The following is a 15,974-nucleotide window of genomic DNA, read 5'->3' on the forward strand; positions in this document are numbered from 1 at the left end:
GTCTGGGAAGATCCCACATGCCGTGGAGCAACTAAGCCCGTGCGCCACAACTACTGAGCCTGCGCTCTAGGTCCCGCGAGCCACAACTACTGAGCCTGCACGTCACAACTACTGAGCCCATGTGCTGCAACTACTGAAGCCGCGTGCTGCGCAACAAGAGAAGCCACCGCAATGAGAAGCCCTTGCACCGCAACGAAGAGTAGCCCCTGCTTGCCACAACTAGAGAAAGTCCACACGCAGCAACGAAGACCCAACACAGCCACACACACACAAAAAAAACAGAAAGTGGCACCACTGTGAACACCCCCAACACAGACAGTACTAAGATCCAAGAGTTGAACCTGTTGGCAAAAAAGCACCCCAAAATGGTTGTTATGGGTTGAAATTCATATGTTGAACTCCAAACCTCAATACCTCAGAATGTGACCTTACTTGTAGATAGAGCCTTTTCAGAGGTAATCATATTAAAAAGAGGTCATTACAAGGGCTTAATTTCCAAAATATACAAACTGCTCATACAATTCAACAACAAAAAAACCCAATCGAAAAACTGGCAGAGGACCTAAATAGACACTTCTCCAAAGAAGATATACAGATGGCCAATAGGCACATGAAAAGATGCTCAACATTCCTAATTATTACAGAAATGCACATCAAAACTACAATGAGGTACCACCTCACACCAGTCAGAATGGTTATCATTAAAAAGTCTACAAATAACGACAAAAAAGCCTACAAATAACAAATGCTGGAGAGGGTATGGAGAAAAGGGAAACCCTCCTACATTGTTGGTGGGAATGTAATTTGGTGCAGCCACTGTGGAAAACAGTACGGAGATTCTTCAGAAAACCAAAAACAGAGTTACCATATGATCCAACAATCCCACTCCTGGGCCTATATCCAGACAAAACTATAATTCAAAAAGATACATGCACCCCTCTGTTCATAGCAGCACTGTTCACAATAGCCAAGACATGGTAACAACCTAAATGTTCATTGACAGATGAATGGATAAAGAAGATGTGGTACATATATACAAGGAAATACTACTTGGCCATAAAAAAGAACAAAATAATGCCATTTGCAGCAACATGGATGCAACTAGAGATTATCATACTAAGTGAAGTAAGTCAGAAAGACAAACACCATATGATATCACTTACACATGGAATCTAAAATATGACACAAATGAACCTATCTATGAAAAAGAAACAGAATCACGGACATAGAGAACAGATTGGTGGCTGCCAAGAGGGATGGGGTTGGGGAAGGGATGGAGTGGGAGGTTGGAGTTAGCAAATGTTAAGCTTTTATACATAGAATGGATAAACAACAAGGTCCTACTGTATAGCACAGGGAACTATATTCAATATCTTATGATAAACCATAATGGAAAAGAATATAAAAAAAGAATGTATATATATGTATAACTGAATCACTTTGCTGTACAGCAGAAATTAACACAAAATTGTAAATCAACTATACTTCAATTTAAAAAAATAGATGTGGTGTATATACACGATGGAATACTACTCAGCCATAAAAAAGAATGAAATAGGGCTTCCCTGGTGGTGCAGTGGTTGAGGATCTGCCTGCTGATGCAGGGGACACGGGTTTGTGCCCCGGTCCAGGAAGATCCCACATGCCGCGGAGCGGCTAGGCCTGTGAGCCATGGCTGCTGGGCCTGCGCGTTCGGAGCCTGTGCTCCGCAACGGGAGAGGCCACAACAGTGAGAGGCCCACGTACTGCCAAAAAAAAAAAAAAAAAAAAAAAGAATGAAGTAACGCCATTTGTAGCAACGTTGTAAATCAACTATACTTCAATTAAAAAAAATAGATGTGGTGTATATACATGATGGAATACTACTCAGCCATAAAAAAGAATGAAATAACGCCATTTGTAGCAACGTGGATGAACCTAGAGATTATCATACTAAGTGAAGTCAGAAAGAGAAAGACCATATTATATAACTTATATGTGAAATCTAAAATATGAGACAAATGAAATTATTTATGAAACAGAAACAGACTCACAGACATGGAAACAAACTAACGGTTACCAAAGAGGAAGGGGGGGGTGGGGGAGGGATAAATTAGGAGTTTAGGATTAGCAGATGCAGACTACTGTATATAAAATAGATAAACAACAAGGTCCTACTGCATAGCGTAGTGAACTATACTTAATATCCTATAATAAACCATAATGAAAGAGAATATGAAAAGAATATGCATATATAACTGAATCACTTTGCTATACACAAGAAACTAACACAACATTGTAAATCAACTATACAACTATGTAATTAAAAATTTAAAAACAAACAGGTCATTAGGCTGGGCCCTAATCCAGTATGACTGGTGTTCTTATAAGGAGAAGAAATCTGGAAACAGAGACAGATATACAAGGAGGGAGGAGACACAGGGGGAAGACGGCCATCTATTACAAGGCAAGGAGAGCAACCTGGAGTGGATCCTTCCCTCATAGCCCTCAAAAGGAAACAATATTTACAACACCTTGATTTTGAACCTCCAGCCCCCAGAACTGTGAGACAATAATTTCCTGTTGTTTAAGCCATTCAGTCTGTGGTACTTTGCTACAACAGCCCTAGCAAAATAATACAGTTTTATATAACCCTCTAAATTTTTTATTTTAAGTTACCTTGGCTCTTCAGTCAAGACTAAATGTTACGATTTTTTATTAAAAAATCCACACAGCATTAGAAATTCATGGGGATATAGACAGTGCTGAGACAATAAATCACACAGAAAACACAGCTGGACTCCTATGTCATATCATAGTAAAAACTAAATTCTAGACAGATTAAAGATCTAAATGTAAAAAACAAGTCTTAAATTTTTATAATTAATACAGGAAAATATCGTCATGACCTGGAGGACAGGCTTAAGCAAAACATAAAAGTCAAATCATAAAGGAAATGATTAATAAATTTGACTTCACTAAAAGAACACACCTCTGTTTGGTAAAAGAGTCCATAAACAAAATGAAAATATAATACCATCAAGAATGTGTAAAAAAAAAAACTCTTACACACCAATAATAGGTGAAGGATATAAACAGAACTTTCTATAGTGCCTAAACTGTGTTACAAACTGTAGTAGCTTAAATTAGTGAATAACCACTTCAGGACTCTAATACCGATCAGAACTCTGATATCTTAGCTGCTGCTGTTGGGGAGAAAATCATCTGCAGGCTCTGGAAGTTTCTGCTAAAAACGCTGTTATATTTATGTATCAGAAGGATTCTCAAAAAACCTCCATGTTAAGCATTTATATCTCCTTCTTCTTAGGCAACAAGCATGGCCCATATCTCACCTTTCCTCTTGAAAGTAAGGCCCACTGTATTCTTTCTACTTTTGATATAGTTCGGAGGATAAGTGTTTAACATGTCCTACATCCCCACTGTCAACGCTATCATAGTATGACTTTCTAACTTAAAAAGTGAATTATACTCTCTCCAGATATGTCAACCTGAGGTTTACAAAAATGAGTCTCACAGAAATTTAGGAGCTAGAAGAGAATTTAGAGGGCATTTTGTCCAAATGAGCAAATGAACTGGGATAAGGGTATCCCCAGGATATATGCAGCAGTGTTGGTTCTAGGTGCTATAGAATAAACCTGACTCAACTCCTAGGAGGGTCAATTTTACACAAGTATTTTTGAGTAGAGATTTGACTACTAAACAAAATATTTTTACATGCCAATATGTGCTGGGGACATTTCAGATTCTTCCACTCTCTCAAATTAGAGAATAAACATTGGACAAGATGCAGAAATCTCATCTACATGAGGAGGACATGATAATTATGATGGCTACCATTTATTGAGCACTCACTGTATGCTAGACATTGTGGTTAGAGCTTTACAAACATTAACTCATTTAGTCCTCCTAACAGCATCAGACAATAGTAATAGTGTAATTGTTTCCATTATACAGAGGAGGAAACTACGATTTTAAAAAGTGGAAAAACTTTCCCAAACTCACTCAGCTAGTAAATAGCAGAGATGGTGTCTGGTCCCAGGGCTGTCTGGGCTCCAAAGTCTGTGACCTTAATTGCTGCCTCAGAAATTTGAAATTGAGGCACAGGAACCTTCATCAGTCTTGAACCGGAGGAGCCTTAATTAAGTCACATATCTTTCTGTCCCTCAAGTTTTCTCAGCTATAAAATTACAACAGTACCCATCCCTTCCTTCATCATAATGAGGATCCAGAAGCTTATGGGATACATATGCTCACAGCATCCTAATTTAGAGCTGAAAAGAACGCTGATCACACAAACACTTGAACATGAATGTGTATGGCAGTTTTATTCATAAAAGCCAAAAAGTGGAAACAACCCAAATGTCCATCAATTAATGAATCAATAAACAAAATGTGTTATATCCATACAATGGAATATTCTTCAACCATAAAAATGAAGTATTGATATATGCTACAATGTGGATGAACCCTGAAAACATTATGCTAAGGGAAAGAAGTCAGTCACAAAAAGTCACATATGTATGATTCTATTTATATGAAATGTCCAGAACAGACAAATCCATAGAGACAAAAAGTAGATTAGTGGTTGCCGGGGGTCAGGGTGTCAGATAGGGTGTTAGGTGGAATGAGGAGTGACTGCTAATGGGTACAGGCTTCCTTTTTTGGGGGGTGTGAAATGTTCTATTGTATACTTAGATAGTGGTGATGTACACTTTTAAAAAGTAAATGTTATGGTACATGAATTCTATCTCGATAAAGCAGTTATTTAAAAACAAAAACAAAAAAACATGGCAGCAAAGAAATACATTTAAAAATACTTTGGACAAATAAATCAACTATACTTCAATAAAAAATACTTTGGACAAAAGCATCACAGAAATATACTACATTTTAGATATTATACATTTCATGCTTATAAAAACACATTATATACATTGTTAGAAAAGCATGGCCTTCTACTACTTTTGCTGGTTGTTAACTTGTCCTAGGAGAATCTTAATTCACTTCAAAGTACCCAGTTCCTCTAGTTCCTGAATACCCAGTTAATAAAATGATAATAAAATGCAATCTAAACTGGCTGCTGATGGAAACCCAAGGGGCTTGGCCTGCTTAAAAAGAGAAAGGGAAAAAAAGCCGCAAAACTCACCAAGGGCCTACATTCAAGGCCAGAGAGGATAACAAGAATCTAGATCTAGTGGAAATGTTATCCTCCTATATTCCTTTGGGAACAGCTTATCAGTATTTTCTACAGAGAAATTAGGCAGAGGAACCTCAACTATAAAGATACTCCCTTAGTAAAATAACCATCAACACGGAAACATATTAACTTCATATTCTGCTTAACATAAACACATTACCTCATTTTCATTTCAACAGTACTTGCATGAGGTACAAATTTTTACCTCCATTCTATTTATTTATTTTTAAATTTTATTTATATTATTTATTTATTTTTGGCTGCATTGGGTCTTTTTTGCTGTGCAGGCTCTAGAGCACAGGCTTGATAGCTGTGGCACATGGGCTTAGTTGCTCCACGGCATGTGGGATCTTCCCGGACCAGCGCTCAAACCTGTGTCCCCTGCATTGGCAGGTGGATTCTTAACCACTGCGCCACCAGGGAAGTCCCCAACATTCTTTTTTTTTTTTTTTTTTTTTGTGGTACGCGGGCCTCTCACTGTTGTGGCCTCTCCCGTTGCGGAGCACAGGCTCTGGACACACAGGCTCAGCGGCCATGGCTCACGGGCCCAGCCGCTCTGCGGCATGTGGGACCCTCCCGGAACGGGGCACGAACCTGCGTCCCCTGCATTGGCAGGCGGATTCTCAACCACTGCGCCACCAGGGAAGCCCCCCAACCTCCATTTTAAGGATAAAGAAAGGGGGCTTCCCTGGTGGGGAAGGGGGCTCACCCTGCCTCCACAACAAGAGAAGCCACCGCAATAAGAAGCCCTTGCACTGCAACGAAGAGTAGCCCCCACTCACCGCAACTAGAGGAAGCCTGTGCGCAGCAATGAAGACCCAACGCAGCCAAAAATAAATTTAAAAAAATAATTAAAAAAAATAAGTATAAGGAAAGGGGGACTTCCCTGGTGGTCCAGTGGCTAAGACTCCACGCTCCCAGTGCAGGGGGCCCAGGTTTGATCCCTGGTCAGGGAACTAGATCCCACATGCCGCAACTAAGAATTCGCATGCCACAACTAAGAATTCGCATGCCACAACTAAAGATCCCGCGTGCCGCAACTAAAGATCCCACATGCTGCAACTAAGACCTGGTGCAGCCAAATAATTTTTTTTTAATAAAAAATAAAAATAAGGAAAGGGAAGCACAAACAAGGTCACCCAGTTAATGAGAAGCAGAGTCAAGATTCAACATTCCAAGCTCAGTGCTCTCGCTATGTCATATTAATATTTGCTTTCTCTGGCCACCTATCTTTCACCAGATCAGAAAGCAGAGTTGAGTCAGCTTCTGCTCACGTTATTTTGTAACATGAACTTAGCTCCCAAGAAATAATTTCCTCTTAAATTGTTCTGGTTTGTTGTATTCCTTTCGTAAGTCACCATTAAGAAACACTAGTTCAGAATAATTATGAATTTTTTTTTAACAAATAAATCAATCTGGCCAGGCCTATTTGGTTAATCTTTCATGAATAATGAATAAAGCCTCAAAAACATATAAAATCTTGGAGTTCCCTGGTGGCGCAGTGGCTAAGAATCCGCCTCCCAATGCAGGGGACATAGGTTCGAGCCCTGGTCTGGGAAGATCCCACATGCCGCGGAGCAACTAAGCCCGTGAGCCACAACTACTGAGGCTGCACTCTAGAGCCTGCGAGCCACACTACTGAAGCCCGTGCTCCACAAGAGAAGCCACCGCAATGAGAAGCCCGCGCACCGCAACCAAGAGTAGCCCCCACTCGCCAAGTAGCCCCCGCTTGCTGCAACTAGAGAAAAGTCCGCGTGCAGCAATGAAGACCCAACGCAGCCAAAAATAAATAAATTTATTTTAAAACCCCCCAAAAAACCTATAAAATCTTACAAGGATACAGATTCCCTTCCCGGTTGCTAAAAAAGGTTTTAGAACTGAGTCAGAAGGGCTACTGAGCTGGCCCTATAATGTCTTCTTGAAGAACTTGTCCAGCTCTTCCCTTCCAGCCAGTCAAATGGTGATTTGATTCCCTAGATGAGAAACCTGCAGGCAAGATCTTCAGCTCCACCTACCACCTGAATTCTCACCTTCACGTTCTGATAGCTCCTGCAACTAGCTATTTTCCAAGTTATTAGGCATCTCTCTCCTTCTGTCTCTCCCCTGCCCCCCCCAATCTCCCTCAAGATACCCCGTTCCACTCACTCCTTCCATACCTCTCCTTCTTCCTCTCCGTTTCTCTAGTGGTAGCATTTACTTTACACTTCCCTGTGAGGCATGAAGGTTTTGACCAGTCTCAGGGTTCGCATGGGAAGCAACTATGACAAAAACTAGTAAAATAACTTCACATGCTGCCCTAGCTAAGCCTTTCCCAGAGACTTAAGCATCAAACACTAACCATGCAGACAAGGGCAGTGCTCTCCTGTGAACGTTTGTGCTTAGGGATTTTATCAGAGTAGTTCTTTTTCCTCTGGTAACTGAACTCGTTTTATTTTCAACTTGTAAGAAGGTTTGAGGTATGATAGTAAATCTAGCTCTTAATTTTCAAAAGTAGGTGGCTTTAGAGACCAGGGCATAAACAACATTCCTGCATTTGTTAAAAAGTATGTTCTGTATTTAAATTAGATTTCCACCTACTCAGCCCTCAAACTCCTTCTTTGCAATGATTCTACAACCTTGACTTCGGTTAATTAATACATCCATGACACCAGCCTATAAAGGTACAAATAAAGAACCTTTACTTAATGTGGAAATAAAGAGAACAAACTTTATATACAGATACACATACCTCCCTTCATATTTAAAGAATAAGAAGGAGTGTACATTCGCAAATGTAGTACCAATGAAAATCATTTGCTCTAGAAAATTTCCCTAAGCTTTTCAATTTAAAGGTGGCACCATTTAACATTTGAACTAAATGCATTAACATAATTTTACCAGTGACAGACTTTCGCTAGGTAAAAGAATCACAGACTTGTAGAGATATAAGGAACATCGAATCACTAAGCAAACTCTTACATTTTAAAAATGAGAAAACTCCCAAGTTAAGTGACTGCCAAAGTCCCACAGCTGACTAATGACAGGCAAGGGTCTTTGCTCCTGACACCTAGTTCACCACAGCTGAAATTCTTATAGGTGAAAAATACTTCATTTGTTGATATCAATACCAAAGGCAACAAAAATCAGAACTACTCTTACCTTATATATGGTTGACATTACACAGAAACTCTGTTTCAACTTTTAGTATTTTATACCATAAATTCTTAACTTGTGACTCACCCTGCTGAGTTGATCCAATAACCTTTGGTTCTGTTCTGATAATTCCTGGACAGCCCGTGTTTTTTCTCGATCTGCTTCCCGTAGATGAACCTGCTGCCTCTCCAACTCATCCTGAAGCTGTTTCACATCACTCTCCAGCTCGGACACACGCCCTTCCCACTCCCCTTCTCGGTTCTCAAATCGTCTTCTTAGTTCGTGTTTCTCTTGCTCTAAGTGCTGGGTGAAAAATGAAGAGGATTTTAAAACCATTAAAATTTCCAGGGACTTCCCTGGTGGTCCAGTGGCTAAGACTCTGCGTTCCCAATGCAGGGGGCCCAGGTTCAGTCCCTGGTCAGGCAACAACACCCCACATGCCGCAACTAAGATCCCACATACGGCACCGAAGACCTGGTGCAGCCAAATAAATGAATAAATATTAAAAAAAAAAATCCACATCCTTTTTCTCTTTTCACACTCTTCTAACTTTTCTTTTTCCTAGTCAGTCAGCACAACAAAACACTCCGCCACATAGGAGAAGTTGCCCATTACACAGCTGCAAAAATATTCCCTTCTTCCAGAGCAGGGAAGGCTGATTTCACAAACAGAATGCCATTCCTACTGATAATACTTAATGTTTACTCTTATCCTTAGGAATGGGGGTTCTAGACTTAGGAACTCACTTGAAATTTAGTAAATCATCCGTTAATTGGTGAAATATACATTTAAACAACTTAAAATGAGTCGTTAAGAAAATTTCTTTTGCTGTCATCTGTTATGCCTGGCATAATAGCAGGCACTTAGAACCACAGAATTTTCAGAGCTAGAAAGAACTCCAGAGATGCTTCAGATTAATCACCTTTTCTTACAAATGAAGCAGCAGAAGGTAAGAAATTCAATAACAAGCTCAAGGGAGAGCTGGGATTTGTGTCTTAGTCACTTGACTTTGTTTAATGCTCTAAATCACAACTCAATATTTCCTGCTATATATAGCACTGTATTTCAAAATCATTAAGGCAAGTTCAGATTTAGGCCCACTTTATTAAATCATGACTTATTAGCCTTGCATATTTATTTCTGATCTTTTCATTCATTCTTGAGTGCCTGTTATAGGCTAGCCACTGACATAATGGTCCTTACCTTTATGGAGTTTCCATTCTAGTGGGAGAGGTTGATAAAAGTATTAAATTGTACACCGTGACAAATGGTATGCAGGAAAAGTACAGATGGTTTGAAGTAGCAGCTCGACAGAAAAGAACTCTTTTGGATTGAAGGAAATAAGAACATCTTTTTATTTCTGTGAGATAAATACAAATTTGTCTTTTCAGAGGAAAGTATGTTCTCCTACTTAAAAAGCCTAGTATGTACAAAAAAGCCAAGCTATACCTCAGGGAATATATGAAATGTAAAGCAATGGTCCTCAACTTTTGTTGCTGTCAGAAAATCTCTGGTATAATTTTTCAAAATATATCCACCTAAATACTAATTCCAAAGATGTGATTCAGTTAAGAATGAGATGAGGCCTAGGCAGGCATCTATCTATCTATCTAACTATCTAGGTTCTACTGGAAATTCTGATGCACTGAAGGTTGATATCAAGCACTGAGATTGTCTCAAAAAGCTAAGATGAGCATTTGAATCGTCACCTTCAGAGCACTCAAACATCTTTTCACCTTGGGAACCTACACTCTTATTCTACCCAAGTTCTCATCTTTCGAATGTTTTTTGGAATGCCTCTTTTGGAAAGCTTTAAGGGCCAGTGCATAGTTATACAAGAGTATCAGTCCCATTACTTCACATCTGAGATGTGCCTAAAAAGAGATTATCTCATTTCATCTTGCCATTTTATTCCCCTAATTTTCTCTGAGTGACTTGTAAATGTTTCGGAAAGTCTAATTTACCCCCAAAAGATGCAAATTTACCATGACAGAGCAGTCAGAAAAATTAAAATTCTGAGAACATCAGAAAAGGCAGTTTTCACTGAAATAAGTGTATATAGCCTACAAAGTTGACCACTTCAAGGGAATAATTAATTTTGATATAGCCACTCTGGTATATTTGCTGAAAAAGTCACATTATAGTTATACTTTATTCAGCCTCAGTTTTGAGCACAGGGGAAAAGGAATGACAAGAGAGGGACTTGTACTCCTCAGCATGAAAATTTTCTGCTCTACGCTTCCCTCACTTTGCTAAACTTCCAAAAATGAGAATGTTTTAGTCACTATACAAATTTCAGAAAGATGAAATGCAGAAGTAAATGGTAATTACCAGCCTAAAACTGTGATACTTGGTTTTACTGAGTTTTTCCAAAATGGAAAAGATTGAGCAGAAGGAAACAGCAAGAACTCAGTAATCACAGTGGTACTGAGAGGCCAGATAAATTAGGTTTGTGTTCTAAAAGAACAGAGAGACTTAAAAATATTCAGCAAACAGCTGTTAGTGAACAGCCCAAGCAAGCAACTAAAACAATCTAATCCACTTGAGGGGGGTGGGGCAGGGATGAGGACAGGTGGTGCTGATCAGTCTATTTTGTCCTTACATTTCTTTGCACAAGTGACAAACTTCCTAATTCAGGTTTCCCAATACTTTAATTAAAAAAATCAAGACTTTCCTATTAATGAACATACAGAATTTAGCCTTTTGTCTACTCTGAGAAAAGAAAGGTTTCTTCTAGAATTATACTTTCAATTAGGTGCTAAATTAACCAGTAAACTCTAGGCAGAGTATCAGCAAGTGTGGAGGTCAGGCTCTGCCCATGCTATTCCCTGCTTCTTGGGGTTATATGGTATTTTAAAAGGTAATATCTACAGCTGAAACTAATATAATGATGTATGTCAATTATACCTCAATAAAAAAAAGTTAATGTCAAAACTATCAAGGTCATCAAAAACAAGGAAAGTCTAAAAGTGTTACAGGAAAGAGGAGACTAAGAAGATACACAAACTAAATGCAAGGTGGTATCCTGGAACAGAAAAAGACATTTGGCAAAGGCTAAAGAAATCTGAATAAACTAAGGATATTAGCTAACAATAATGTATTAGTATTGGTTCATTAATTATGGCAAGTATACCATGCTAATGTAAGATGTTAATAATAGAGAAACTGGGGGCAGGGCATATGGAAACTCTCTGCTGTACCATCTTTCCAATATTTCTGTAAATCTAAAACCATTCTAAAAAACAGTTTATTTAAAACGCTGAAAAAACAAAAGTTAATATCATTAGCCCACCTAAAATTGGTTGTTACAGAAATGGATTTCTGCAAAGAACCAAAAAAGCAGTGCTATTCTCCCAGGTCCAGGATATGGTTCTTAAAAAATACAAAGAAAAATACTATTTTTTAAGTGGACCAAGCACTGAATGCAAATAAGGACCCCTGCGTTTGCTTATCTAAATGTACTACCCAATTATGGATCATTTTCCCCTTACTTGTTTTGCTTCTTAAAAAAGAAAACAGTGCTAGAATCATTAGAATTGGCCTAGGGAAGGGGGAAGAAAATGTAATTGAGGAAAAAGATTACCTCTGCAGTAAGAGATAATTCACTCTCAGCTAGAATGGGAAAAAAAGGGAATCCTGGACTTTAAAAACATATATATATATATATATATATATATATTTTTTTGCCGTATGCGGGCTTCTCACTGTTGTGGCCTCTCGTGTTGCGGAGCACAGGCTCCGGACGCACAGGCTCAGCGGCCATGGCTCACAGGCCCAGCCGCTCCGCGGCATGTGGGATCTTCCTGGACCAGGGCACGAACCCGTGTCCCCTGCATCTGCAGGCAGACTCTCAACCACTGCGCCACCAGGGAAGCCGTAAAAACATATTTTTAAAAAACTAAACAACAATTTAATCTCTGAAGAAAAAAGTGTATAAACCCAAGTTACTTAGTTCATATTCTGGGGGAAAAAAAAGAAACTACTAAGGACCTGGCTGGATATGTTTTAAAAGCAAAAGGGCTAACTGTAGATGCAGAAGAAATAAAATATCTAAAGGCATTAAAAAGAAAAATTAAGCATATGAGGGGCTTCCCTGGTGGCGCAGTGGTTAAGAATCCACCTGCCAATGCAGGCAACATGGGTTCGACCCCTGGTCCAGGAGGATCCCACATGCCACGGAGCAACGAAGCCCGTGCGCCACAACTACTGAGCCTGTGCTCTAGAGCCGGCGAGCCACAACTAGCTCGTGCTCTGCAACAAGAGAAGCCACTGCAATGAGAAGCCTGCGCACCACAATGAAGAGTAGCCCCCACTCACTGCAACTAGAGAAAGCATGAGCGCGGCAACGAAATAAAGGATGCAGCCAAAAATAAACAAATAAATTTATATTAAAAAATTAAGCATGTGAAAATCTATTTCAGGGAATGAATAAAATACAGGATAGTCAATTTAAGGGTGGAAAAAAAATGACCAAAACCTTACAATCTCTCAAATTAAATTGAATCTTCATTCATCTTTAAGAGATGCCTAACTAAAAAACTTCTATGTTAACCTTTAAAGACTTTAAAGAGTGTGCCTTTAATGAGAGAGCAGTGTAAGATCAAGTACTTTACGTTTTAAATGACAAAACACAATCTTGGGTTTGGCGCACAGAACTGGAGAGGTATTCAATAATAGCTAATGAATAAGTAGAAAAGATCTTGAAAATGACTTGGTTCTGAAATTAGAAAGGTGCCAATTTTGAAGTAGTAAGTAAGCAGATGGGACAAAAACAAAACCAGTCTCATTATTTAATAGTCAAACCAACATTCTCTCAGAGTCCTCTCGTGTTTATCTTTCAAACTAACCCGTGAGAAAATGTGTTTGACTCCACTGTCTGATAGTTTGTAGAAAATTACAAATGTTTTTTAAAGTAATGGCTGGTTCTCTACTCCTAAATGTTGAATTTAATTGAAAATCTAGCAGAGTGGTTGTATTAAACTTTAGAAAGAATTTGTTCAAGCAGACATTCTAAAATCTAAGCTGCTTAAAAAATATACTTACAGGTGTAATTTGCAAGGGAAAACTCACTTGCAGGTATCAAATGAAATAGTCCCGTTATAATGAGATTTGTCACTCTCATATTAATACTAAAAGAATTAACAAGAAACTAACGACAATACCTTGATAATTTTAAGTGTACTTTTTAAAAAACAACAAAAACTTTTAATGATAATTTTCAGATATACCTAGAAGAAACTGTACAACTGAACCCCTTCATCACTCATTAATATTGATTAGTGATCAATATTTCACTTTTTAAAAGTTATTTTTCAAATTGTGGTAAGGCATACATAACATAGAATTTACCATATTAACCATTTTTAAGTGTACTGTTGGTTTAGTAGTGCTAAGTACATTCATACTGTTGTGCAACCAACTTCCAGAAATTAAAAATAAACTTTTAACACTAGAGTTCATATGCTGACCTGAGAGGAGTGAAGATTTTTTTAAAGTTTAATAAGGGTTTTAAACTATTTTATTACTGTCTATCAAGTCAACAGCAAAAAGTCAAATGTAATTTATTCTTTTACAATAGAAACTTTCTTGTTACAGAATTTGAATATCTTTTTCCTTTGCTGAAGACATGTATAAAGGTTCCAAATGGAAACCAGGATGTGTATAACTGCACACTCAGGATTACCCTGAAATCTATCACTAATCAAACCGACTGATATGATGTTTCTTTCAAGTTAGCTGTCTCTTTAATCAAGTCCCTCACTGAAGGAATTTCAAATCACAAGCATAAATCTCTGCGGTAGTACTTGTATATAGAGCCTGTAATCAAATCTCTTAAAAAAAAAAAAGACACCCTTTTATTCCTAGACCTCTACTTCAAGTGAAAATTAAACAATTCAATTCACTGGGCTGCTTTTTGGCAGTCTACCTATAGGTTTCACAAACCACTTTTCAGAGAGGTATCTCAGGAGTTCATCGACTGGCAGACCTAGTTAAGAGGCCAACTGAACTACAGGGTTACAGTGGTTTCCTTTTTTTCTTCCCTGATTTACTTTTGATATGTTGTTGGAATACAGATACACTTCTTATTATAGAAAAGTTTCTGAATCTACATTCTGACTGTCTGACCCGCAGCAGTGATATGGACCTCATTCACGGCTGTACTTTTCTCTTCTAAGAATAAAAAGAACTGGTTGCAACCAAACTGGGTAACAACAGTAAATGCACAGGCAGAAAAGGATAAGCTCATCCCCACTGCCATGATGCACCTCCCCTACCCCCACTTTAAAAAAAAAAATCTAATTTTTATAAATGGTGGCAACCTGTACCACTTTCAAGGCCCTTTTCTAGTTAAGGTCAAGAAAACAAACAGGCATAGCTGCAAAAGACTTTGGTCCAGAGAAGTGGCAGAAATCTTACAGACACTTTAAGGGGTATTTATAACAATAGTTAAAGTTGTATGGTTCTCACAGGTTGCATTTGGCGAACCAACTGCATGTGTGAGACCCAGAACAGAAACAGAAAAGTACTGTTTAAATACATATAAATACTGAGGTCCAAATCAAATCCACAACCAGTGGTCACATGCGGAGCGCAGGCTCACCTGATTTCTGCAATGGAACCATACTTCCTAATCCTTAACTATTTGAAGGCTATATAAAGCTCCTTTAGGGGCACTTGTTTCCCACAACTCTGAGCTGCCGGGAAGTTAAGACAAGGGCATCTGGAGGCCTTAACTCCAAAGCTGAAACGCTTTAGGCTAACACCCTGATTAGCGATTAACTACTTCTCTGAAAACATGGAGCATATTTTAAATGCTTCACGACTTTCTAATTTCTCTGTGTGTGGACATCACCTCAGTGCTGTACAAATAAATGTCATACTGTAAACTCTATTTTAGATGCTGTGTACAGTACGTATACAGAACGGCCCACAGTGTTTGGAGCCGTGCATAGACCCGTTTGCTGTGAGTAGGGTGGGAAAGCCAGGTGGGTTCAATGAATGCCCTCGTCTGATAATCCAAAACCCTCCATGCTACCCCGCTTCCAGGTGGTTTTCTGTGAGGGAGGATGAGCAAGAAAGGTGGGATGGGGTGGGGTGGGTGAGTGGCTCCCGAAGCTACCGAGGGCCGGCAGGCGGGTGCCTGGGCTCCCCCCCACCCCCCGCTTCCCACCCATCCCAGGAGGGACGTCCTCACCTCCAGCTTATCTGTCAGCTCCTTGTGCATCTGCTCGTACTGCCGGCTCATGTCCTGGTTCCTCTCGAGCAGTGCCTTGCCCAGTCGGGCCGCCAAGACCAGATCCTTCTCCTTCTGCCGGATCACCGACAGCAGCTCGGGATCCTGGGCGGGCGGCGGCTGCAGTTCGGCCCCCTCGGCTGGAGGCCCGGGCTCGGCCTGAGGATGCTCTCCGGGGTCGGACGGCCGTTCCCCGGCCGCCAGCAGCGCCAGCTCCTCCTCTAACGCCAGTTCCAGCTCCCCGGGGCCCCCGGGGAAGGAGACAAGGGCGGCGGCGGCTGCGGCTGGATTCCCGACTGCGTCCGCGGCCGCGGCGGGCAGCTCCATGCAGCAGGCGCTGTCCGGCTCTGCGGGTGCTGAAGCGCGGCCAGCCAAGCCCAGGCAAAAGGCGGACATGGCCCGCGCGCGCGG

At 39.9% G+C, this 15,974-nt stretch overlaps 1 protein-coding gene across 2 annotated transcripts in view; it reads right to left on the reverse strand.

The window, feature by feature from the left end:
- BICDL1 (BICD family like cargo adaptor 1) overlaps window positions 1–15,974 on the reverse strand; it is a 95,909-nt gene extending 79,935 nt beyond the window's left edge. For both annotated transcript variants that reach the window (XM_079942681.1, XM_079942680.1), the window contains exons 1-2: window positions 15,525–15,974; window positions 8,417–8,632 (exon numbers count right to left, since the gene is read on the reverse strand). In XM_079942681.1, coding sequence (XP_079798807.1) covers window positions 8,417–8,632; window positions 15,525–15,959 — 651 coding nt within the window. In that variant the 5' untranslated portion in view covers window positions 15,960–15,974. The remainder of the gene's footprint in view (window positions 1–8,416; window positions 8,633–15,524) is intronic.

The sequence above is a fragment of the Stenella coeruleoalba genome (genome assembly GCF_951394435.1).
Source record: "Stenella coeruleoalba genome assembly, chromosome: 14".
Classification (NCBI taxonomy): domain Eukaryota; kingdom Metazoa; phylum Chordata; class Mammalia; order Artiodactyla; family Delphinidae; genus Stenella; species Stenella coeruleoalba.